The sequence below is a fragment of the Pantherophis guttatus genome, chromosome 6 (assembly GCF_059756535.1).
Source record: "Pantherophis guttatus breed Tessera chromosome 6, ASM5975653v1, whole genome shotgun sequence".
Classification (NCBI taxonomy): domain Eukaryota; kingdom Metazoa; phylum Chordata; class Lepidosauria; order Squamata; family Colubridae; genus Pantherophis; species Pantherophis guttatus.
Window position 1 is genome coordinate 27,721,664 of NC_142068.1, and position 26,508 is coordinate 27,748,171.

Here is a 26,508-nt window from a genome sequence, read left to right on the forward strand (position 1 = left end):
TTTGCTCATGGTCTTTCATTTGCAACCCATGAATGTCCTGCAACTTTATCAATCTTATTTATGTACAGGGAACCATTTTTAGGAGAAAAGCAATATTATCCACTTTCTTCTTTAGAATCCTCCCAAGAATCTTCTCGGATCTAGATACATTCTCCTGGAAGTTTTGAGACTTTTCCCTTTCCACACATTCCTATAATAACAATAAATAACAATGTCATTTTGGACCAGGAGAGAGCAGCTCATGTTCTGCAAACCATATGCCACCCCAACATATACCAATCCCAATTTATGGTCTACGGAGTATTGAAATCTAGCAATTTAATGGCCAATTTTTAGAACGCATTGTTCAGTGAAAAATATCAGTAAACAAACAAAAAAACTGAAAAGTCTCTGTGAGAGAAATTATACTCACTTTCAGTCCTAAAGCCCTCCACAAACAAAGCCAATCTAAAAAATATTTGATTCTACACATAGAGATATGAAATATCCATATTAATATTAATATTAATATGTGCCGATATTCATGCAAACCCCTAATGGGCAATCCGTGGCTTTGGTAGCCAAGATTAGGATAATGTGCAAATGCAAGAAAATAGCTTCATCTGAAGAAGCCAGAGAAGAGAGACTTGCTTTGTTTTCCGCATGCTAAAGCCCCTTTCTCTTAACTTCTTTTGAGCAGTTGAAGCCAGAGCTCTGCCTTCATATATCATGCTACCCTTGAATAATCAAAACACAGGTGGTTTGCTAGTTTGGGTTTAATGTGATGTGCTAATTGCTTATTGTGTTATCATTTTAATTTACGCTTACTTTATTTATAATGTGCATTTATATTATGGATTTTATTGCTGTACTGTCAGCCAATATTTTACAAGGAATATATTATGATGGGGAGTGCAAGGGACAGTCCCAGTCTTTAGTTTCATTGGGTTGATTGCTTGAATGGTCCTTGGGTGTTTAGTTTCTATGTGTGTTAATTTGGTTTTATCATCAGCAACAAAAAATAAATCTGCACCATGACTGGATGCAGAAAGTAAAGGAAGAATTTATACTGAAATCTCTTATACATGTCTAATCAGAATTAAACCCCATTAAATTGAATCATACTTTGGAGCAATTAAATTCAGTAGCTGCATCTAGCCCACATTTCTTATCTATGCCAAATGAGTACAACGTTTAGAAAAAAGGTGTGGAAATACTCAATACAGAAAGAATCGGAGCATTTTCACACTCTGGTTCCTTATCTAGCATTCCAGTTCCATTGCTCAATCATAATTGTCCACACCTCCTAGTTAGAAACAGAAAACCATTGCAAATTGGGAAATAGTCCTTTCAACTAAAGCAATTCACCTTCAACACATCTTCCAACAGAGTATTTGCAAGAGAGCACTTCACTGCATCCATCTAAGAAGTGAAGAGAGAATTTTGCACCCTACTTCACCCTAACTTAGTAGACACAACATTAAAAATGGAGAAAGTTCCTGGCCACAACTTCTGGCATTGTATAAGCATTATATAAGCAAAAAATGAGACCCAAGAAAACCTACCAGGCATCTCAGTTGTGTGCTGCCATATTTCAGATGTTCAGCATAATTTGATCTTGTTCCTGCATGAAAGTTCAGCCAGAAGCAGTTTACTGATCTGCTCATCTATTATATTGCCATTCGTGCTAAATTCACAGGCAGTGTACCAGTGTGAAGTAGTCCCTTAAGACTACTTCAATTAAATTTGATGAAGTCAAAGACCATCTAAATTTAACAACAACAAAACTGGCTCATAGCTAGAATCACAGATGAATCACATGCTCACAAGAAGTCAAGAAATCTTGTTCAGTGGAAGAGTGCACTGCAGACTAAAAAAAAAACTGAACTGATTCACAAAAAGATAATGAATATATATTTTGTATACAAAGAACAAAGTGATCTGGAAACTCAGCTTCTGTTTGTAACATTTTTTGGTGACTAACTGACTGATACTTGCGTTGATTATGCTGATGGGGTGATAAGAACATTTTTTTCAGAAGGAAGCTGCTCCATACTGTTTCTGATTACTGAAAATCAATCTTGAAATATTTGATTTCACATTACACATCATTATCAATAGAATAACAAGAGGGAATATGACACTTCAATATACTTTTTTAAAATAACTCTCTTTTCCAAACATACTGAGGTTCCTGGGAATAGTTGTTCGAGCACAACTTTTGAAAAGGCTATTTTATACACCTGACATTTTCTTCCAGAATCTACATTAATTCGTGATATTCATTTTTGGCTGGAAGCATGTTGCTTCTACAGCTATTTTTTATTTTACATCTTCTTTATGAAGATGTAATTTTTTTTTCAGAAAGTCTTTTGAACCGGTGAACATTGAGCTGTCCATTTATTTGTTTGTTTGTCTGTCTGTTTTCCAACTCTTTTCTAATACAAGTTTAATGAAATTGTCTTATGGTATAACGTATTTGTTCAAGACACTTACGTTCTACTTTTCTATGCAAGCTCAAAGGCACAATGGTGGAGAAGTACAATCTTCTCGAATTTTATCACAACAATCCCAGGAGGAGGGAGATTGGGCTGAGATCGATTGGCCCCAAATTGCTCATGGCTGAGTGGGAACACTGACTTAACATGGGAACCCTGCCTTATTGAACAGCTGCTTGGGTTAATGTTGTTTATGCTACCCTCTCACAAACTGCATATATCCAGCTATGTGGATTGTGCTTTCCAGCAGGGCCACTGGTGACAATGCTGAAAGAAATATAGGTCTTTAAGCACATACTGAGTAAAAATACTAAATACTTAGCTGCATTCTATCCAGGGTGCATTACTAGCCCATATTTCCAGACAGTTCTTGGTTTCAAAACATGGCTGTTTAAATCTGTGCTACAGATAAACTCTGGAATCATCTTCATCAGCAGTATGTGTTTTATCAAACAGTTAAAGCATTCATAAATGCAGGAAGTTGTCAAAGCTAGTGGACCTGTCCACCATTAGTATTGGTAGAAAACGCAGCATATTTACTATTGTCACTTATCTCAATTGCACACTTTCTTATAATTGTATTTGGGGGGAGGGATTTTTTGTGATCAGGTCAGGGTTTTTTTACATCTGTTAGTACACCTTTCAACTTTCTGGTGTGCTGGAAAGATTAGCAGTCAGTTTGGAAATGTGTTTTTTTTCCCTTTTTAGTAAAATGATGGGTTTTAATAAACCCATTTTTGGGGAGATACAGTGAACTGAAAACAAATTCACTAAATCAGAGCTGACAAACATGGGAAAAACCAAGCAACAGGTGAGACTAAATGAGAGATTGCTCACTTGTTACTCTGGACATCTGGTCCTCGCAAGGAGATGGTAAGTCCGCAATATTATGCAGGTTTGAGAGCCAAGATCAGTCTTCTTACTTACAACTACAGCAGAGTCTTTCAAAGGACACTAAGTTCAGAAAACTCACTTTCTAATCACTTTTGGAAATTGCCTGTTAACCACTTAAAGCTATTAGAGTTCAAAAAATATTCACTGTTTATCTTTAGAATAAAAATTAATTTTAAGCCTGAGAATTTAAATATTTGAAATAAACAGGGAAAGGCTGTAGGAAGTTAGCACCCACCCCTTTCCTGGAAGAGTGAAATATTTTAGGAAATATGAAAAAGGCAGAATATTATATTTCCCTGGATGAGAAATATGAGAAGCATATTTTACAGACAAAGCAGCTGCCACCTTCCTGCCCCCCACCCTTTGTCATTGGGCCATTAAGGCCTGGGCCAGTCTATTCTACATAACAAAGATCTACCTCCTTCAGGCAGAGCCATAGTAGGAATTGCCAAAGATAGGATTAGCCCTCTACACAATAGCAGCAGAAACTCACCACATGTGACCTGGGAAGCACATGTGACCATCAGCCAGCAAGGCCCCCACCCCCTGGGAGTCTGACAACCAATCAGGATATTCTTTCTGGGCCCCAGGAAGTTCAAAGCCAGAGAGAGCATAAAACCTGAAAAACTTGCTGTATCTCCCCTTTTCTGTTCAGGAACTCAAGCCATGTGATCCTGTCCACCATTAAACCATCTTTCCAAGCAGTCTCCATGTTTCCAGTGTCTGTTTCCCCACTTGGAGCAGAACCTAGAAGGATGTTTCTTCCAACAATTGGCGACCCAGATGGGACTCCAAGCTAACCTAACCAATGGACCAGGCCCAGGTAAGCCTCCCTTGCTAGCAGCAGACCCATTGAGTCTGTGGGCATGTTTTCATGGACCTTGGCCATTTGGAACTAGGTTTTAAAGGGGTTTTGAGTTTGAGCTCAAAGGCAGCTTGGAAAGAAGGTGAGTACCTCTAAATTTTAATTTTAAAGTATGGAAAAGCATGGGGAATTTGTGTATGCCTGCAAGTGTGTGAGTGAAGGCCCTTCTCCCAATCACAGTTGGATCTTGCTTTCTCTGTGCATTTCCTAGCCGCAGAAAGACTTTACAGTCTGGAGAGCATGGGGGTTTTGCCAGAGCACAGGACCTTCTGTTAGGGAAGGAGGAAGTGTGTGTGTGGGATTCCACCTGGAAAACAGTCTGATTTCACCTCTTTGAGTGACCTCTAGCCGCACCTCTGCCTACTGCTAGCCCCACCGAGCCATGACCAGTAGGAAAGAGAAAGCAAGGGGGGGTCACCAAATGTGGAACTTTGTGTTTAAAGGGAATGGAAGCCGAGTGAAAGCCAAGCGTGTGAAGGGGGGGTAATAAAATTGTGAAAGGGAAACCCGGTTTTGTCCAGCCCAGACAAGGGGCGAGCGTGTGTGTGTGAGAGGAGGTGCCAGTACCACCTGCTGGGGTCAGCAGGTCCTCCCGGATCCCCTTTTTGGATCCGAAAAACTACGGCGATTCCCTAAGAGGAAGGGGCCCATACTTCGTAAGGGAATCGAAGTCCTTCCCAGAGCTTTTTCTCTGAAAACTGACGGCGTGCCACCCGGCTAAGTCGAAGTGATCCTTCTGGAGAAAAGGAAAGGGTCATGGGTAGCGATAGTTCGCGGGTGGCGGGGACCCCTGTGGAAGAAGTGCTCGCGGCCTGGGACGCCAGGCGGGTGCCCATATTGAGGGGCATGGATAAAAGGAAATTAGGAAAATTGTGTCAAAAATGGGTTTTGCTAAGAGATAACACCGGGAGACAAATTTGGCTAAATAAAGGTACTTAAAAGAAAAGGGAAATATATAAATAGGAATGTTGGGGTTTTTGTTTGTTTTGTTTGTTTGTCTCTTTCTCTGTCTTCTATGTAACCACGTGGTATCTTTCTTAAGATTTGTGCCTTCCCTAATTTAACTGAGATTTATGGTGGGAATGATCAGTATGTGTGAAATCTCAGAGTTCTGCTTTCTTCTCTTTGTCCTTCTTCTTTTTATGTGTGTGTGTCTAAGTCTTTGTGCGCCCTCGAGGTAATTGTAACTGTAAAATGTATCTGATCTCTAGAGACAAGAATTTTAAATTGTTAGAAAAAAAAAAGGTTGAAGCAATGAAAATGGGGGAGAGAGAGAAAAAAGAAAGAAAGAGCCTTTGCCCTGTGTTTGTCTGGCCAACAAACACAGATTAAAGAGAGCATTTCATTTCATTTCTGGTTTTTTTTCTCCTCCTCTCTGTATCTTAAAGTAACAACTCAAGTTTATGAGGAAACGTTTTAAGTTTGTTTACAAGAAAAAAATCAGTCTTGCATTTACTGTATGTGTTTAAATGGGTTTACCTGTTCATCTCTTTCCTGAAGCATGTGAATCCAGTTTTTTTCTTATCTGTTGTGTCTCCATTTTGTTGAAACTGCATTATCTGTTTAGTAACTGCAATACTGTTGTGTTGTTTCTTTTCAAACTCTGCCTGCAAGCTATCTACACCCCCCCCCAATCTGTAACCCTGTTACAATGCCTTTCCTGGGAAGATTACCCACAAAAGGGAGGAGGGGACCCTGTTCTAATGTCTTTCAGCCCTGCACAAAGGACTCTGCAACCTGTGGAAGCAGAGCACATGGATCCAGATGCTGCCTCCAGAGGAGACCTTCCATCTGTTTGAACCAGGAATTGGGTTTGAATCCAGTCTCCACTGAAAGTCATCACAGCAAGCAGAGTGGAGCAGACCTTTCCAAGCCTGACTGACCAGCCTTACCACCAAGCATGCTACCCAGCAGACATGAAAGAAAAGACCCTGAGATGTACAAGTAAAGACCAAAAGACTCTTTTCAATTCCCAGAAGACAGCTGGAAAGACTATGGGGGAGGGTGGAAATTCATTGTAAGGTTTTCTTTCTTGTCTCATTTATATTGTAATCAGTTTATTGTAAGAATTGTATTTGAGAGTGATTGCCACAGCAAGTTATGTACACTCTAGATTTCTGTCTGGTGGAGAGGAGAAATATGTCCAAAATGTTTGTATTGTCTGTATTGTAAAAGTAGCTGCATACACATGCACACACAGAGAGACACACTATTCAGAATTAGATTGAAACTATTTCCTTCATTTACCTCCACCCAAAGCTTCTCCTAGGTTGATTTTTGCTCCATGGCACTAAAAGCCCAAGGAGTCATATCTCCCTGCTAATTCCATGGGGAAGGGGACAATCCCCCCCCTCAGGCAATTCCCTCACTTGAAGAGATAGCAGAAAAGTGATATCCAAAACCCAAGCCCTGACTGTGACTCACAAATGATGCTGCCCAGTTGCCCAGTAAAGGAAGATATATTGCACTGGTGGTCTCATGAGTAGAAATCCCAGGGCTCATTATGTGTAACACCAAAAAAAAAGAAAAAAAAAAGAATGGATATTGTACACTGGCTAACCTCAATTTGGACTCACAAATCCTGGATGCACCAAAGTAAGAGCTAGGGCAGGTTTAGTAACCAACCCTTGGAAATGGGCAGCCTGTAATTTAAAGGAAAACTATGGCTGTGAAAAATTTTGGGACATGTGCTTGCTTGAAACCTGACTGGAAGCTCACAGAAAGTAATATCTGAAGTCTGAAATTAATTGGCATGGAAAATTGGATACTGTAAAATTTTTACCAGAACTTTTCTCCTGGCTGCTAGACCTTCATGGTTGAAAGCTTTCAAGAGCCACTGAAGGAATCCTTTTCTGTTGCCTCTATCAATGCCTCCCCTTTGCATTAGAAAATTAAAAGCACCCATTAAGGCTCCCTGATCTGATCAATTTTAATCTTTTGCCAAGAACTTGTTTCAAAACTCACGTTTTGAAAAAAAAAGTAGGGATTGTAGGAAGTTAGCACCCACCCCTTTCCTGGAAGAGTGAAATATTTTAGGAAATATGAAAAAGGCAGAATATTATATTTCCCTGGATGAGAAATATGAGAAGCATATTTTACAGACAAAGCAGCTGCCACCTTCCTGCCCCCCACCCTTTGTCATTGGGCCATTAAGGCCTGGGCCAGTCTATTCTACATAACAAAGATCTACCTCCTTCAGGCAGAGCCATAGTAGGAATTGCCAAAGATAGGATTAGCCCTCTACACAATAGCAGCAGAAACTCACCACATGTGACCTGGGAAGCACATGTGACCATCAGCCAGCAAGGCCCCCACCCCCTGGGAGTCTGACAACCAATCAGGATATTCTTTCTGGGCCCCAGGAAGTTCAAAGCCAGAGAGAGCATAAAACCTGAAAAACTCGCTGTATCTCCCCTTTTCTGTTCAGGAACTCAAGCCATGTGATCCTGTCCACCATTAAACCATCTTTCCAAGCAGTCTCCATGTTTCCAGTGTCTGTTTCCCCACTTGGAGCAGAACCTAGAAGGATGTTTCTTCCAACAAGGCTGTTTAGCTTTTTGAGAAAAAAAAGTTATAAATGGATCAAGGGTCCAGAAAAATTTGGAACGCTGACTTTTATTATAAGATATCAGTTCTTTTTTTTTCTATTCTTTTCCTTTTCTGAGTTTAGTGTTATTAGATTTTACTATTGTAATTAATTATATTATATTCAAAAATAAACCCATTTTATTATTTGTGATTCCCCTCTCAAGATAACAGGAAACCATGTTGATTTCTTGGGACAGTCTGATCAAAACAGATCTGGAATCCAGAAATGACTGTTTGGGGATGACATGTGGTTTCAAGACCACATACTGTATACCTCTAATGGAAAACAGGTGTTGGGATGTGTGCAAGAGCAATACAACCAGACTGGTCTGAATTTATCTAACCTCACTCTTCATTCTGGGGAAGCAAATTAAGATTGCTCTGTTACATCAGCACGGCAAGAAAACTTGCATCAGGTGCTTATGGATGTTACGTCAGGCATAAATCTTCTAGGCCAGAAACGAGAGACGTCGCAGACTTTCCTGGAAAGGTATTTCTGTCCTTTTTCAACAGAAACGGAGAAACAGCCAATAGTTAATTCGCTTGGCCTCTGGGGGGGGGGGGAATGAGTAATACAAGGGGGGGTATATTTTGAAAGTCGGGGTGCTGGGAAAGCAGTGAGCTAAACACCCAGCAGATGGCGGTCAGGGAACCTCGTTCCGTCTTTGCTATGCTTTAAACAATAGAGGAAAACAGCTCTCCCGTGCGCGCGTGCCCATCGATTCCTCTCCTGCCGTCCTCTGCCCCCCCCCTTTTTTTTTTTCTCTCACACTTCCTTGGCCGCCGTTTGATCGCGCGGAGAAACCGCGGGAAGGAGAAAAAAAAACCCAACAGGGTAGCAATTGCCGTCCCCGCCTTGCCATTAGCAAAAAGCCAGGGCATGCTCAGTAGGAGCCAACCTCCACTTGGGAGCAGCAGCCTGTGACTACACCACCCCCTGTCTCTTTCTTGCGTCAGATTAATGTTCCGGGGAGGGGTGGGTGGGGGGAGCCGAGAAGGAACCACGCTCGGTTTGTCCGGGGGAGGAGCGGAAAGGGCTGTTGGGGGCGAAGGACTTGGCTCGGAGCGCGGCGGAGCTGGCCAGCGCGGAACGTCGGAGGCTTCTCTTTTGGAACGTTGATACACTTTGGAACGTTTCGCGGTTTCCTGCGGCGCCAAGGCGGAGGCCCCGAGCCGGTTCTCTGAGGAACGGCGGCTCCAGGAAGACGGGGGGGGGGTGGTGGTTGTTTTGAGTCCCACTGGCGGGCCCCTGCGGGGTTTGGGTGAGCGATCTGCTCGGTGTCCGCAGTTCGATGGTTTGTTCCGACCGAAATGAGCCGCCCGTCCTCCGCCGGACCCAGTGCTAACAAACCTTGCGGCAAGCAGCAGCAGCAGCAGCAGCACACGCCATCGCCGGCTGCTGCTGCCGCCGCCGCGAACACCGCCGCCGCGGCCGCCACCATCTCCGCTGCCGGAGCCGGCTCTTCCGCGGTCTCTGCCGCGGCCGCTGTGATCTCGAGCCCTGGAGCTGGGGAAAGCAGTGGGGGGCCGGTATCGCCTCAGCATCACGAGCTGACCTCGCTCTTCGAGTGCCCGGTTTGCTTCGACTATGTGCTGCCCCCGATCCTGCAGTGCCAAGCCGGGCACTTGGTTTGCAACCAATGCCGGCAGAAGCTGAGCTGCTGCCCCACATGCCGGGGATCCTTGACCCCCAGCATCAGGAACTTAGCGATGGAGAAAGTGGCCTCGGCAGTCCTCTTCCCTTGCAAGGTAAGGCTGGTGGGAGAAGTCGGCGGGCAATGCCACGGAGAAGGAAGGTGGGCGGGGAGAGGAACGGGATGGAGCGACGGGGAGCGACGCTGTTGGTCTGAGCACCTGCCCTTGAGGTTGCGGCAGGGAATCCCAACTATTTCTCCAATAGTGGCTCTATTTTAAAAAAAAATTCCCGTTCCCCCTTGGGAAGACTTCAGGGGATCGCCTTGAAATGGTAGTTCTTATTAGAAAAGTCTCGGGTTTTCCGTGCTCTCGCTCTCCTACACACTTGTGAAAGTGAGGTGTACATATTTTATATACTATATATATATATTCTTTCCCTGGCATTCATTCAGATCACCATTCCAGTAGCTCTTTCGCTTAAGAACTGCGTTCTCTGTACTCTTCCTATTGGACTGGGCATCAACATTTCAGGAAACGAAATGATCTGCTCAAGATTTCTGCTCACAAACCATCTGCCCAGTGAGAGATGAACAGAATGGTTCCTGCTGCATTTTCTAGGCAAGAGACTGAAATCGAGATAGGAAGGCACCGGATATAAATCTCACCTGGACAACGGATGTAACCAAGACAATATTCCTGTCTCAGCTCTTGGTACTTGTTCTATAGGCTATTTAAAGTAGTATCTTTAGGTCAGCAAGTCCTCAAGCAGGTCCTCTTCAGTTGTACTGGTGCTGCCTTTGGCCATGTTTGCGAAGAATTGCTGGAGTTGCAGACCTATTTTCATTTGAAGGATATCAAGTTACCGAATGCTGCCCTAAAGGATTGTTGTAAAAAGATTGAATTAAATGTATGTAAATACAATAGTCTTGAGGACTTAAAAAATAGGTATGCTGCATAATCACTAACCTTGTAGATCTTTACAGCAAACTTGTCTCCTTAGTTATTTACGTTGGGGGGGAAGGGAAGGGGGCAGGGCAGACCCAGAAACTTACAGGTTTAGTCCCATAGTCTTTTTTTTTTTTATGTTTGGTTGTTAAAGAGTGGTATTGGCTATTTTTCTCAACATTCCCGCCTCCAATGTTTCCCATAGTTCTTACAAATCTATAGTAAATCACTCTGAAATATAAATAGGAAGTGTGAGGTTTCTTATGAAATGTAGATAAAGCTTCTCAGCCTAAATGAGAGACCCTGTGGATCAGTACTAAGAAGGAAAATGGGGGGAAAATGAACACTGCTAGTCCAATAAAGACAAATCTCTGTGAATTGGAAATCTGGCTGATTTGGATAAGGTATGAAATCAGTCTTGGATGAGTTGCATTGCCATGGAAAGTTCAGACTGAATGCTTGTAGGCTCACTACAAAGAATTGCTGTGGCTAGAAAATATTTTTGCAAGCTTCAGCTTGAACAGCAGTTGTGGCTCTGTGTGAAACAATTGAGCATGGCTTGGATAATATCTTCATTAATTACAAACTAGACAATAGCAAAGTATTTTAAGAGGTGGTGCCTGTGTAACTTCAAAGTGCTTCAAAGTTTCTGATGCTGGAAACTTACAAAAAGTTGGAAAACAACTCAGTTTTCGTACCAACTGATTCTAGTTCAGAAGTGCTAATGTAAATAAAGCAATCCCAAATGACTACAGGCAGGGCTTTTTGTAAGGTATAATGTTTTCTTATATAATCTTACCTATGCTTGCAGAATTGTGTAGAGGATACTTTATGAATGCTCATCACTAAAATTTGTTAAATTAACATGGACAAGAAACAGTGTTGCAGCCATTACTGAAAAGGCCCTGTAGTCTATCTCTTTCAGTTGAAATGTTAAGGGAGCTCAGAAATATTTCTGTTTGAAACTTCCTCCATAGTTGGCTTGCAAATTTAAAAGTTATTTTTCAAAACTTTATGTTGGTGACTGTGGCTATTGTCCAACAGTACTCTTCTTTATCCGTTATGTGATGAAGTTGTAGCACTGAAAAGCCTCTAAAGCACTTTAAATAATAACATGAAATAAATGCCCCAGTTAGTGGAGGGTAGGGAGGAAATATTCTTAAATATCTGGGGAGCATCACTGTTCAACAGCTACAAAGTCATATGACTGGTAAAACAGGAATATATGGAGCTATTCTAAAGTGCAGGTTCTCACCACTTGTATTAAAAGCTTCTATAACAACAGTTCAGTGAAATGCATCATAGTTAATGGACGTCCTGTAGTAATCTAACTAAACACGTTTACAGACCCTCTTGGGATGATGCTATATCTCCATGCTTTAGTATTTAGTAGCATAATGCAATATATCATTACTGGGTGCTTCTTTTAAGCAATCACTATCCACCTGGTGATATACATACATGTGAGTATATCCATTGGCTGTATTAGCTAGAAACTAACTTCAGATATTTGAAATTTGAAGATTTCTTGGCTGAGGAAGGTTGGTTTAAGTTGTTGGTGGCCTGAAGGCAGTGGTGGGATTCACCTATTGTAATAACCGGTTCACTGCACGCCTGTGCGCCAAATTTGTGCTTCCGTGCATGCTCAATACTATCGAAAATTACCTTCTACTGAATCCAGAGTGAGTAAAACAGCTGAGGCATTGCAATCCGCTCTGCCATGCCTATCAGCTGGGCTTAAAAACAAAAGAAATATAGGTAGGTTATAATGCAGGGGTGGGCAGGGCCCATCTGATCATTGGAGCGAACTGATTCACTCTCAGCTGATCATCGGAGCTACCGGTATTCCTGAACTGGTCAGAACCAGCTGAATCCCACCCCTGCCTGAAGGAGTCCTCTCTGGATCTCTCTTCCTTGTAGTTGACTATTTAATATTCCCTACATCTTAGGAATCCTTTTTCCAAATCTTTATCAGATATTATCAGTTTAGGTTTTTAAAATATGTATCTTTTTATTTATGGATTGCTATATGTCTACATCAGGAGTGGGTTCTACTTACCTTTACTACCGGTTCGCAATGGGATCGCATGTGCGCTCTCACTTCGCTCGCCCGCGCGCCTTCCTTCTGCACATGCGCAGATCGCTGATGATGACATCCAGGGTGGTAGGTGTGGCCTCCCACCGGTTTTACTACCAGTTCTTGTGAACCGATCCGAACCGGGGGCAACCCACCACTGGTCTACATGCAGATATATAGTAACTGCTCCTTATATTTCTTCGGGCGAGTGAACCCATTTTACTTCTCAAATGATAGACACCCAACCATCAAAGTTCATTATTAAATAAAAAGATTATAGTAGTCAACATGGTGAGCATGGATTCCACAATAAAACACTAATCCCGTAGGATCTCTATTTATTGCTTCTTCTTTAAAATGTCTCCTTACCTTTCTGCTTTCATGATACTTTTACTGGGGGAAGCAGCTACTGTATTGCATCTAAGTGATCTAATATTTAAAAAGAAAAAGATGTGTCAGCTGGCAAGGGGGAGAATTGGTTTTTTTTTTACCCTTTTTATCACTACTAATCTCAAGAAGCCACTTTTAACTTGATACCCTGGTATCAGTTTCAAGTGTCTTTTGCTCCCAAGAGTTAGGTTTAAACTGATCAATATGCACTTTAAACCTTCTAAAGTGTCATTGAGACAGATCTTAAGGTCAGCTGATAAAAGCAAGATTGGAAATGCTACTTAAGTTATCCAGAGGAAAGGCTCCGAAGAAGAAAAGAAAGCCGAGGTTGAAGAAGTAGTGTTGATCCCCAGGTATGAATTAAAGGAGGAGAAGAGACATCAGATACAATAGTTGTTGTTGTTTTTTCATTGGGGGGAGGGGAGCATTTCGGGTTCCATGTTTGGGTTCTCTAGTTCAAGGGTGAAACATATTGCTTCCTGAAGATGTTAGGCAAGAAGACTGAGTGAGAACTTAAGATGGACATTTTCTGTCAATCATACCCAGGGGTATTGGATTAGATGAACCCATGTGTGATACTTATGCTAAGTTCTGCTCAGCATAAGAAGCTATTTTATATTGAGTCAAACCATTGGCTCAATTAGGTGGCTTGTTTTAGATACTGAAGGGTACAGTTTCCATCAGATTAATCTAACATGAACTATGGTTAGGAAAGATGGCAGCTGTGGTCCAAATCAACTGGGAATCATTGATAGAGGAAAGTTGTCTTACATTGATTAACTGTAGCTCTCAATTGTTTCAGCTGCAGATTTTTTCCAGATCTATTTAATTTATTCCCAAATTGAACTGGGAATATTTTTCATATAAGCATATGTGCTACTCCTGAACTATTGAACTTTTTCCCATTAGCCTACTCAACCCATGAAGGATGTAGTAAGACCTATCAGGCATTAATCAGCTGTTTTGTCACCAAGAGGAAAATACTTTAGCAAGAAATTTGACAATGTATACCACGTCATTCTGATCAGCAGATTACCCTATGAAGACTGAATGGCATGACATTAAGAAGATAGCTGGCTTGAAAATTTTACTAAAAGAGCCTATCTATCAAATTAGAGTGATATCAAGTGGACCATCCCAAAATTCAGGCCTTGGTTTCTACTCTTCAGGATTTTATTAGTAATGGATGAAGAGGTGGAGGGAACGTTTATCAAATGAACTGATTATACAAAATTGAGTGGACTAGCTAATACCTTAGAAGACAGAAATGAAATATCAGAAAATACCAGAGTAACATTTAACATGAAAAGTTCTTCAGTTAGGAAACAAAAATCTGAAGCACAACTACATGATGGGGAATAGTGGCTTAATAATAGTATTTGTGAAAATCAGATTAGTAATTGATTTCAAATTAAATATGAGCCAAATGATGTCACATAGAACATCAAGATCTGTTCTCTTTTTATTAGAGTTCAGGACATGGTATAATGGATGTAAGTTATAGGAAGACAGATTTTGATTGAATATGAACAAAACTTTCTCTAACAATAAGAGCATGGAACCCAATAAGATGGAATAAGAGTAGTGAGACTAGAAAAGTGGAGTAATTGGTTCCAATGTTACACTGCTCTACTGCTTCATTGGATGTGTTTAAGTGAAAGCTATACAACCATTGGTCGGGGTGCTTTACTTTGGATTCCTGTTCTGACTCCTGATTGGACCTGATAATGTGAAGTCCCCTCCCCATTTTATGATTCCATGAAATGGCAAATTAGCTTCGTAGAGTTTATGTGAGTCACTATGGATATCTTATGCACACTGTTTGGATTGACACATTGCAAATTAAACATGCTGAAGGTAACTATAAGAGGAAAATGAACCTAATTTATTTTACCTTCAGGCAAAATTATAATAATTTAAATCTTCATTGCCATTTATACTGTAGAGACCCTTTATTCTGCAGAAGCTTCTGTGTTTATAATTTCTTTTCAGGAAGAATTATATATACCATTAAAAATCAAGCACTCATTCAAAATGTGTTTAATAAATACTGGTTTCAGGCTCAATATATGCTAATAAACTATTGCTCAAATGAACTGTTGCTCAATTAGGAATCCTGAGAAACAAAAGAAGCAAATTATGCACAATGACCTGGGAATAAGTCTTTTGAACACTGAGTAAATATCGATATAAACCAGATTAAAAGTTCAGTTATCATTTGGGGAATTGGCAAATCATACAAAGTATTTTTAGCCTGCTCATATTGAAAATATTAAATTCAAGGTAGGCATATACATTAGTATCCATGTGAATTTATTTTACAGTATTTACTTAAAAGATTTCCAAAAGGACTTTTATCAGAAACCAGTTTATAGAAATGAAATAAAGTGGGTAAATTTGGGTAAATAATTGTCATCTGAAGACAGCAAACCGGGTGCCAGCCATTTTTGGGATGAGAATATTCCACATCTGAAGTTCTGAAAAAACTTTTGTCGCAAACTTGGGTATTAAGAGTGAGAAATTATTTTTATTGTATCTGGTCACACAGTCAGCAAGGCTGTTTAGACTTGATTTGGCATTTTATCCACCAGTCAAATCCTACCCAAGGATTTAGGATTGACAGATGTTGTTTGATGGTGTTAAAGCTATCTTAAAAACCTCCAGTGATGGAGCATCCACAATTTCTGAAGGCATGGTGTTCTACTGGTCAATTGTTCTCACTGTTAGGAAGTTTCTCCTTATTTCTAGGTTGCTTCTCTCTTTGATTAGTTTTCAAACATTGTTTCTTATCTTGCCCTCTGGTTCTTTGGAGAATAATTTGACCCCCTCTTCTTTGTGGCAGCCCTTCAAATACTGGAATACTGCTATCATATCACCCCTAATTCTTCTTTTCTTTAGACTAGCCAAACCCAAAACCTGCAGCCATTCTTCATACGGTTTAGTATCCTGGCCCTTGATCATCTTAGTTGCTCTTCTCTGAACTTTTTCCAAAGTCTCAACATATTTTTTGTAGTATGGTGACCAAAATTGGTTGCAGTATTCCAGGTGTGGCCTTACTAGGGTTTTATAAAGCGATACTAACAGTTCACGTGATCTTGATTCTATGCCTCTGTTTATACAACCCAGGATTGTATTAGCTTTTTTGGATGCTACTGCACACTGCTGGCTCATATTCAAGTGATCATCCACTAGGACTCCAAGATCTCTCCCGCAGTTACTGCTTTTGAGCCAGGTCTTTTCTAATCTGTACTTATACCTTTGATTTTTCCTACCTAAATGTAAAACTTCGCTTTTTATAATATAAATGTAAAATGTAAAACTTTGATTTTTATAAATATTATTTTTATAATATCTCTATCCAGGATTTTTAATTATGCTTGAGTCCATTTCATTATTCCAACTGCATATCTTGGTGGCATTTCCTCCACTGGGTTTGGACTTTGAATACTCCCCCTGATGTATTCTAACCTTCTTCTCAATTTCAGTGTACTTGATGTTGTCAGATTAAATGATGCCCAGTTATTTATAATGATGGCCTTTAGCCAGACTCTTGATATCATTTCCATAGGGCATCTTAATTCCTTCAGTTTTCACTATTTTGTCACATTTGTCCAGAGCAAACTCCACTGCAATATCTTGGCTGTATATATAGACAGTGTGGAGCACCTATTCTGTTTCAGGTGGTGCTTTTCCATAGAACTTCAGACCCATGTAAAGGAGGTGGGATACTTGCCAGATGTTTTTGATGTTTGACAGACATGGTCTGATTTGTTCAGTATTGTTGTCAGAGGAATTAGTGCAATAGTAGTGATGATAGTGAATCTTCTTTTAAAAAATCCTCTCTTGATGTTAACTTCTCCCAGTCTATCACCAATGACCAACAGCTATGTCTTCCATTGTGCCATTGTTCTGTGCACAAAGCTTCTGATGTTTATCTTGAGTTGAGTAGGTTAGTCTTTGGCAATCTTGTGCCTTAGAACTTATCTTATCCAGCATGTTCGGTATCAGCATTGGCTGGAAATTGGGTGAATTGTAGTGCAGCAAATGAATATACGAGACAAAGCCATTTATATGCATAGTTATGCTTGCTTTAATATCAGTGTCTTGGAACAGGTGGTTTCCCAGGTTGGAGGGGAACAAATACATCATATTTCACATTCAGGGATTTTTTTCCCCCCATTTGCATTTCCTATTCTTACATCTCTGCTTAAAATCTATATTGCTTGTGGTCTGTTATTTTTAAAACTCCTGCCTTGCTTCTTGAGTCATCTCTCTTCCTGACTATATTTGCCACAGAATTTGACTGGTATGAGCCAGAAGGCTGTAGCACTTTCCTCTGACCCATCTGTATCTGTGAAAATGATTTTTTTTTTCTTTTTCATATCTGCCTCAATTGAGGGCAGCGCTGTCAAACTTTTCCAATGAAGTCAGGAAGAAAATCTTAGCTGTTTCTTTTTTCTCCTGCAAGTTTGAACACTCCATATTGATAGGCCATATTCACTCCATATTGATCATTAGCACTGAACCTTCAAAATAAATATGTACCCAAAACACCCTTTAGGATGATTTCCTTGAGCTATTTCATTTTGTTAATACCCTAGGTAAGAAATCCCTAATGGAAGGCAGAAATCTGTTACCAGAAAGTTTCTATAAATTGACTTCAGGGGATCTTAAAGGCAAATGAAGAATACATACTACTGATTTTACTTCAGTAATTTGCTCAGAAGTGTTATACTGTATCAGACATTTCAGATAAGGCTAGTAGTACAGCCCACTTATTTTGAACTGCAATCTAAACACTATATCCACTTATTTCATTCACACTTTGTGTATTCAGGTATACTATTAAAACCTCTGAAGGGTGCATCTCAAAATCATTTCTGAAGTGGGCAGCATCAATTGCAGAGAAGTTGGTGTAAGGAAGGCAAAGTTCACTTTTCCTGATCTGACTTACTAAGGAAACCTGTAGACATATAGCTAATAAAACTATTTATGTCTTTCAGAGATATTTGTGAGTATTAAAGAAGATATAGAATTTGCTCTCCATTGGCCAAGAAAAATCAATACTATTTATTAGCCTTTGTCAGTTGCCCATTTAAGCCCACCTGTTTGGAAGAATGAGAGTTATTCTTCCAGTTTAACATAGGTGTGTTGCCAAAAACAAAGTCAAAGCAGTAGGCTCATGTTACTGTTGCCTAGTATAATGTCATTGCTTCATGGTCACCCAAAGAGTTAATAGCCTCCAAGGAAAACAGGAAAATCATAGCACATTACTAGAAGTACTAGTTTTTCCTGCTTGAGAAGAATATCATGGGGAAAAATGCAGTTTATGTATAATATAATTAGAGCAGATAACTGATCTCAAAATTGTGGTGGTCAACCCATCTATCTTTTAAACTGATTCACAGTAATCGCAATACATTAAACTTTTATATTATCAGCCAATTTAGCTATCTTGAGATTTGTCCCAGTTAGGTGTCAGGACCAAATTGACTTTGGCTGGTCTCAAAAAGCTAAATAGACTTGGATTGGCTTAGTACATGGATAGAAGATTATTAGGAATTCCTAGGCTAGAAGTTGAAAAAACATTCCAAATGTAGAACTAGTACACCACTTCTCTGTAGTGGCTAAGAAAGCTGCATGATTTTTTTACTAAAGGCAATAACTGAAAAGCTTCTCTTGAAGGAGATTTTGCTTTCTTATTCAATCTGTATAAGAGTTCTAGGAGAATACCAGATCATGAAAAGCAGTTATTGGAGAAGTTGAGATGAATCCAGAGAACCTAAACTCAATCATCTTCTAAATCCTTGCTTCCAGATGAAGCTTATAAAAGTGCCATCTTCATAATAAATCAGCATTTATCTGGGGTGAATGTATATAATTTTAACTAATTAAATCAAATCAAATTAATGAACTAATGAATTAATTTGAAGGAGACCGTTTTACTTGTACATTTGAAAGAGAAAGGTTGCCTTTGTAGCTAAATGGTCATTGCTAACTTGCTTTGGAAAAGTCATCAATTGTGATGATGGGACCACTTTAATGATCCAAATGAAGTAACTTGGGGGATTAGGAAAAATGCTGTGTTGATCTTTTACTCCCTTTCAAATACAAATTCGTAAATAAAATCTGACTCCCTAAAAAGGATGGCAAAACTACTTTTCGTTTATTGGTTTGGATCAATATCTAATTGTAGAGACACATTTTTTTTATGCCAAGAAGAAAAAATATAACTGAATACCAAAACAGAGGGGTGATTAGGGCATCAAAAACAAGCACAGATGTTCTCTGTCCTCCCTAAACCTGTTTCTTCTCACAATTAGTAGTTTTGGAGGCTCTTATTCATAAAAAGCTGAAGTGCTCACCAGTCTGTTTGCTCAAAGCGGGCAATCTTTGGAATAGACTTTGAGAAAGAAGTATGATCTTGCAGCTCAAGTGTTGATCTAGCATTGAGAAAATCTAACTTCAGACCAACCCTTCACTACAGAAACTTGCTGTGTGATTTTGGACCAGCTTTGTCTCTCAACCACACCACAGGTTTATTGTTGCAACTCCCAAAGAAAAGGTGAGATATTAATCCATTTTTAAAACAAATCTCCTAACTTCTGGTTAGAACTTAAGAGTTACCAACATGGCTGTCTGCTTAAACAGGTGATTTTAACATCGACCCTAGGTGTGTGTTTAAGATTCATCCTCTTTTTAAATTTCTGAATGCCGGGCAGCATGGTTGCCTCAATTCATGCTTCCAAGGCACCTGGCTGTACCCACTTCTCTTTAGTTTTTTTCTATTACCAATAAATCCAACACTGGAATATTTCTGGGGATTTCTTTTTATAGAAAAAACAAGCTAGAAAGCTTTAACCTGAGCAGAGGTACTAGACAGGTGACAAATAACATCCATGTTTCCCCAAAAATAAGACCAGGTCTTATATTATTTTTTTCTCCAAAAGATGCATTAGGGCTTATTTTCTGGTTAGGTCTTATTTTAGGGAAAATACAGTACTAAATGCGTCCATCTGGCTGACAATCTTAACTGGGCCTTATTTTTGGGGTAGGGCTTATATTATGAGTACCCTGAAAAAAATCATGCTAGAGCTTGTTTTCCAGTTGGGTCTTATTTTCGAGAAAACAGGATGTGATGTTCTGGCTGAACAACTGACCTGTGACTGAGAAATATTGTACATATTAAAGGAAATTTCCAGAAAGTTCCATTTTAAGGGGATGATCTAGATTGGTGTTAGCCACAGAACTAGAGTTTCAGGTTTTATTGGTAGGTTGCATTTTGTTATTGCTCAAGGATAAATAAGAGTTCCGTTTCTGGTTTTTTGAAGATTTAAAGACAAAGGCAGTGTATGTTCAAAACATGTGGGGTTTTTTTTCAATCATTTCCTCCCACAATATGTGTGAAATTAGCACATGCAGTTTAGTCCAGAAAACTGAAACTACAGGGGGGAGCAGGGGCTTCTGCAGGGGAAATCATAAAATCGGTGTTTGCTATGACCGTATGATCAAAGTCTTCCTCTTTTTTACAATGGGTATTAAAAAAAAGAAGGCTTCAGTCATGCAATTGTGCCCCTACCATCTCGACTATTTTTTGACTCACTACCACTGCAGACATTCTCGAAGGGCAGGTTATCATTTTTTCTTACTCCAGTCAAATTTCTCCCTTGCCTCTTTCCTTGCTTCTCTAGTCTGGTGATGTAGATCAAAATTGATGCAGATCAGAGGTGGGTTGCAGCAGGTTCTGACCAGTTCTAGAGAACTGGTAGTGGAAATTTTGAGTAGTTCGGAGAACCGGTGGTAAAACTTCTGACTGGCCCCGCCCCCATCTATTCTCTGCCTCCCAAGTCCCAGCTGATTGGGAGGAAATGGGGATTTTGCAGTATCCTTCCCCTGCCACGCCCACCAAGCCATGCCCACCAAGCCACACCCACAGAACTGGTAGTAAAAAATTTTGAAACATACCACTGATGCAGATCATTCTCAAGTTATGACCCCAATTGGAACCAGAACTTCTGTCATTGAGGGAGATGACTGGTCAGTGAATTGCACCCAATTTTATAACCTTTTTAACGCTCATCACTGTGAATCACACAGTCATTAAGAAAACCTAGTTTCCCCCATTGACTTTGCTTGTCAGAAGTTGGAAGTAAATTTGCAAATGGCAATCTCATGGCCCCAGGATGCTGTAGCTGTGATAAATACATGTTGGTTGCCATGGACCTGGATTTTGATCATGTGACCATGGGGATATTGTGACAGTTATAAGTGAGAGCACGGGTCATAAATTACAATTTTTTTCAGCACTTTTGTAATTTTAGCTATCACTAAATAAAAGTTGTACGTCTAGGGCTAACTGTGCTTGCTTTAATCGCAGCCACATCAGTCTGCTGGTTCATATTTTGTTTCTGATCAACTACTATTCTAACCTGTTTTTCAATACTGTTATCAAGCCAGGCATCTTCCAGGTGAAAAATGTTGCATTTGCCTGTGTTAAATTTACTTTGGTTTTTCTTCCTTATCTATGCCTTACCTTTCTATACTGTAGAATAAGTATATCATTGGACACCATTGGTCTCCGTCAATAGCAGCTTATTTTAAAACGTTGCTTTGCTATTTCCAAGTTCCTTTAAAATATGCCTGAAGACCTTTTTGGATACTTTTGGCCTGGATGATTGAGTCTTCATTTGTATGATTCAAGGAGGGAAGGGAAGGGAAGGGAAGGGAAGGGAAGGGAAGAAATAGTATTAAATAGTTGGCTTATTTAGAGAAGAAATCCTAATGGCTTATAGTACTAGTATGCAGGAATTCATTCACTTTTTCTAGTCTGGGCTACCAGATCTCCACTGGTATGAGATTTTTCTGTTCCTCTTTATTTATATCCAATGGTATCTAGATTTTACAGGTCACATCCAAAGTCTTTATCAAGTCCTGATGCAAACAGAAGTTCAGCCAATGTCAACATCATAAATATGGATCTTAACTTCATTATTCAACCTACTAATCTTCCTTCAGTTTTGGATTTATTAAAGCATCTTCTCTTAATTTAATTCAGCAGTTCTCCTCCCTGGTCTTAAAATGAGGGCATCTATCCAGATTAATTCATCTTTGTTCTTCATCTAAAAATAATGTTAATTAAAATGGACCAATAGATCCTTTTTGCTCTTTTTCTGTCCCTGAATAGCTTTTGTCTGACTGAATCAAAAGCTGTTTTGTAAAGATCAAATATGAAGAAGAGGAACATAAAAGAGACCAGAAAAAGCTTTCTTTTCCACAAATGTTGTTGATAAATCAGATGGGGTAGAGCAGCTATTGATCCTGTTTATAGTTGTTGGTGCATTTAATGGATAATTTATGAATGGCTTTGAGTTTCTTATTCACAAGGGTAGGATTTTGGCTGCTGTAGGATGTATCTTTGTAATATTTGGACTGAAATTAGATTGTATCAAGCACTGTAGGCATGGCAAGAGCCAGCCACATTTTTTGGCTAATCTATTATTTTAAGACTAGGTTCAGATTGGCTTTGCCAATATTACTGGTGTGTGTGGGGGGGGGTTGTACAGCTATAGAACACATAACCGGGGTGGATTGCTGGGAGTTTGCAAGGGTTCAGGAGAACCTCTAGCTAAGATTCTGTGTGGTTCGGAGAGCCTCCAAATCTCACTCCTGGTTGGCCCCTCCCATCCCACCCCTCCCAGGAGTCCTCATGTGGCCCGTTTTGGATGTAGGTAAATGCGGCAGCTCGGGGAGGGTGAAAAATGGGCCTACCAGAAGTTCGAGAAGGCCAGAAACGGGCCCATTTTCGATTTCCAGAGGGCCTCCAGAACCTGGGGAGACCATTTTCGCCCTCCCGGAGGCTTGAGAAAAACGTCTAGAGCCCAGGAAGGGCAAAAACACCTCCTCCTGCCATGGTGCAAGAGGCTGACTAGGTCACGCCCACCATGGCCACACCCACTCAGCAACTGGGCAGAGAACCCTTGATAAAATTTTTGAAGCCCATCCCTGCACATAACCAGTTACAAAATATTAATTTACCAGAATACTTCTTAAGCAGTGTTTACCCCCATCGGGTAGGATATTATGTACTATTGCTATGTTTTAGGCCTGAGATTCAGAGAAACACATTTATTCAGGTCAGCTAAACAATTACAGGTGCAGTTGTATAATATATATGACATTTGATTAGCATGTTAGCCTTTTTATAGCTTAACACTTGTGGCACAAATCTAGCCTGTTTGCTTAGCTTAAGTAAGGGTTAATTCAGTAGCTAGGTTACACAGGTGATATAACCTAGTCATGCAGCTGGGCTGCTATGCACAATCAAGTTTTATGGAGTTATTAGAGAAAGGGCCATATGATGCTTTTCAAAGTAATAATATTGTAGTATGATATAGTCCTCTGGTATCTTCAGGCCCACAAGCATGTGTCTACTGAGACCTTTTCCTGACCATTAAACTATGTCAGTTTGATCTTTTAATGTTTTTAAACAAATAAAAAATGGAAAGCTGCCCAAAGCAGCAGGTTCCAGTAGTGTTCAAGTCCAATCCAATGTTGTGTCCGAGAAGAATTGAATGGACAAAGGGTCAAGATCTCTTGGAGAAATACTGTAACTTCTTTGGGGACCAGAGTCATGCAGGGAAGCAACGGCTGAGCTGGTAGGGGGTCAACCACATAGAACTTAAGAGCTGTGGAGCTGTTGGAGATAATACCAGTCTGTCTTCTGTGCCATGTTCAGGATTTTCCTTCTTTTCTTTTCTTTATTTATTATATTTTTATGCCGCCCATCTCCACTCTAAGGTGACTCTGGGCAGCTTATAGTTCTTGACGTCCTTTCTTAGCCCCTGTCTAACACTTGATATTGTGGAAGGATTATCTTCCAAGCAATGAAAATGTTATATAAGGTGTTGGAAAGCCCCATTTCAAACTATTTATTGAGCCATGAATGAATTGAGCTCATTAGTTGCCCTTGGGAGTATTATAAAATAAAAGGAAAGGAAGAAAAGAGATAACTTGGAGTCCTTGGGATAGAAATGCAATATAGTAAACATTAAATCCTTACTTTTACAAACTTTCTTTCAGTAGATTTTGGCTGCAGTGGATGAAATCTGTATTTTCACATGATTTTTCTGTATTTAATATACCTTAAATAAATTACTCCAATTTTGAATAACTTTTTTTAAAAATTACAAATGTTCAGATTCACCTTTAAGTGATGCTTCCCCCACTTTGTTCTATAGAGATTTTACTGTTTTAAATATGTTTTTCCCCCTGACTTTTTCCCCAGTTGTTTTCCCACAAGTCAAGGCTATCCATTTGTTTGATCTGAAGTAGGGGAAGAGCAACTCTGACCATGGTTTTGCAATCTTGCTTGCTTATTCTGTCATTTTCTAATTCACTTGTGGTGCTTGCTACTTCAGCACTTTTAACACCTTCCCTTTCCATTCCTGTTTCCTCTTCAAGAAGCAGCTTGGAGAGGTTCATACATCAAACAAAGTCTAATGAGACTTCTTTGCTTTTGGCATAGTGTGGAAAATCAGCCGTTGTGATCTGCCAGTCATATATTTTGCATGCATACTAGACATCTTAAATTGTGGTTAATTTGATGAGTGAACCCAATATTTATATAGGATTTCAGCTTTAGTATAGGATTGATTTAGTGTTCTTGGGTTATAATTTTCATTGATCATTGGCAAGGATCATTACAAACTTGGATGTGCATCCCAGCTCAACTTGCTGCCTGTCTCAGGAAATAGTTGCCCATCTGACATTTTAAAGAGAAAAGAAGAAGAAAATGTAGTAAATGAAAAAAATAATACATTTGTTATAAAACTATTGATTTTAGAAGGGGAAAAACCGTGGAATTCATCTTAGGAATCTTGCTTATTTTAGAAATTATAAGCCTAGAGATCTACAATTCAGCAAGCTGCCACAGGTATTATTGACTTTTGTTCCTCACCCAGCCCTGATTTATGCACACCTGGCCTTCAGGTGAGAGTATTAAGTAAACTGCTCAGCTGTGTGAACACCTGCATTGTGCAGATGGCACTGCTGCATTACTAGGCAAGCTTTTTTTGCTGACGTGATGCAGGCATCCTTTGCTCTCCTTTGTCTTTTCCGTCCTCTCCAAGACGTTCAGGTTTACTCAGTTTCAGAACAATTGAAGATCTGCTGATTACCAGTATTGTTTTCCAACTGCAGATTGTTCTTATCTGTTGTGGATTAAAAGCCGCTTCATCTGCCTGCAGCTTTGTTCTTGCTACAAGCAGAAGCGAAGCTTTCATAGCACTTGAGGTCAAGACAGTCCCACTTCCCTGGATATCTGAACTGGGATGGAGGCTTCTGAAAAGATGGATGGGAAATTTATTGACAGAGTTTAACAGATATTAGTGAGGGTTCCTTTTTTGGATTGTTTCTTCTGGGAGCAACAGATTTCTGTCTTTTGTCCATACCTGAACAATAAAGATAACCTGGTCCTAAAGTGAGAATCTGAGACATATAATGCCCAAAACATTCAGTAAACCAAAAAACTCAGTAGCTCAAGAAGAAAACAAAAACATGAGTCATCCACAATTTACAGTATAATGACTATAACAAACACTATTTAGGACAGACAGGCAGAATACTAGCAGAGGGTGTCCATGAACATCCTGAGTGGCGTAGGAGGCTAATGCCTCCTACTAAGGCAGCATTTAACATCCAGCTGCCTGCAATTACTGCGAGTTCAATTCTCACCAGGCTCAAGGTTGACTCAGCCTTCCATCCTTTCTAAGATGGGTAAAATGAGGACCCGGTTTGTGGGGGCAATAAGCTGACTTTGTATAAAATATACAAAAGTATGAAGGCTATTGCTTAACGCATTGTAAGCCACCCTGAGTCTCCGGAGAAGGGCGGCATATAAAAATAAATAAAAATAAAAATAAATAAAAAATAAAAATAAACATCAACTAGCAATCAGAAGACAGAATGAAAACTTTTTTTATCTCGCAACACATGGTCAGGCTCGACTCAACCATGGTTTCAGCTGGGAAACTGAGCATCCTAGACCAAGCTAAATCTAAAAATGCTAGGGAATTCAAACAAATCAGCCATCAATAGGTATATGGGATAAACTTCTCTTACATCACATTCAAAAGACACAATAAAAAAAGCTAAGAAGGAAAATAAAAATCCAGAAGACATCCATTCCAGCAGCCTATGCCAGATAAACAGGGATTAATATCAGACAAACAATCAAGCAGAAAACAATACCCTAATCAAGGGACTACCAAGGAGAAAACCACACCCCACCAAAACAGGCAGGGCAAATATATAAAAAGGGAGCAAACTCTACACTAGCTTGCACTGTTGATGTTATCTAGTTGGGTAATAAAATGTCTGCAAGCAAACAACCAAGCTCAGACAGCACCACTATGTACATTCTCTTCTATGAGATTCTCTTCTAGCAAACAAATAGTGTCCAGAATTTTTTCTAAAATATTAGGAAATCACCTGTGTCTAAATTCAGTGCTCAAGCTATAAAGCTACATTCAGACCCAATAACAGAAGTAGATGATTTAATTAGTGAGATTTTAGTCTATTCTCAAATTGTATATAGTTGTTTTCATTTTCATTATTGGGTCTGGTAATAAAAATACCTT

The 26,508-nt window shown here is 39.8% G+C and overlaps 1 protein-coding gene and 1 long non-coding RNA gene across 2 annotated transcripts in view; one reads left to right on the forward strand and one right to left on the reverse strand.

Annotated features, from left to right (window-relative positions):
* Nucleotides 1-12,911, reverse strand: LOC148113067 (uncharacterized). Its single transcript, XR_015728584.1, has 3 exons — nt 12,851-12,911; nt 10,125-10,333; nt 1-190 (listed from the first exon to the last, which is right to left on the reverse strand). It is a non-coding gene; the product is annotated as an uncharacterized LOC148113067 (long non-coding RNA).
* SIAH2 (siah E3 ubiquitin protein ligase 2) overlaps nt 8,472-26,508 on the forward strand; it is a 27,772-nt gene continuing 9,735 nt past the window's right edge. Inside the window, exon 1 of the mRNA XM_034439234.3 lies at nt 8,472-9,573. Coding sequence (XP_034295125.2) covers nt 9,136-9,573 — 438 coding nt within the window. The 5' untranslated portion in view covers nt 8,472-9,135. The remainder of the gene's footprint in view (nt 9,574-26,508) is intronic.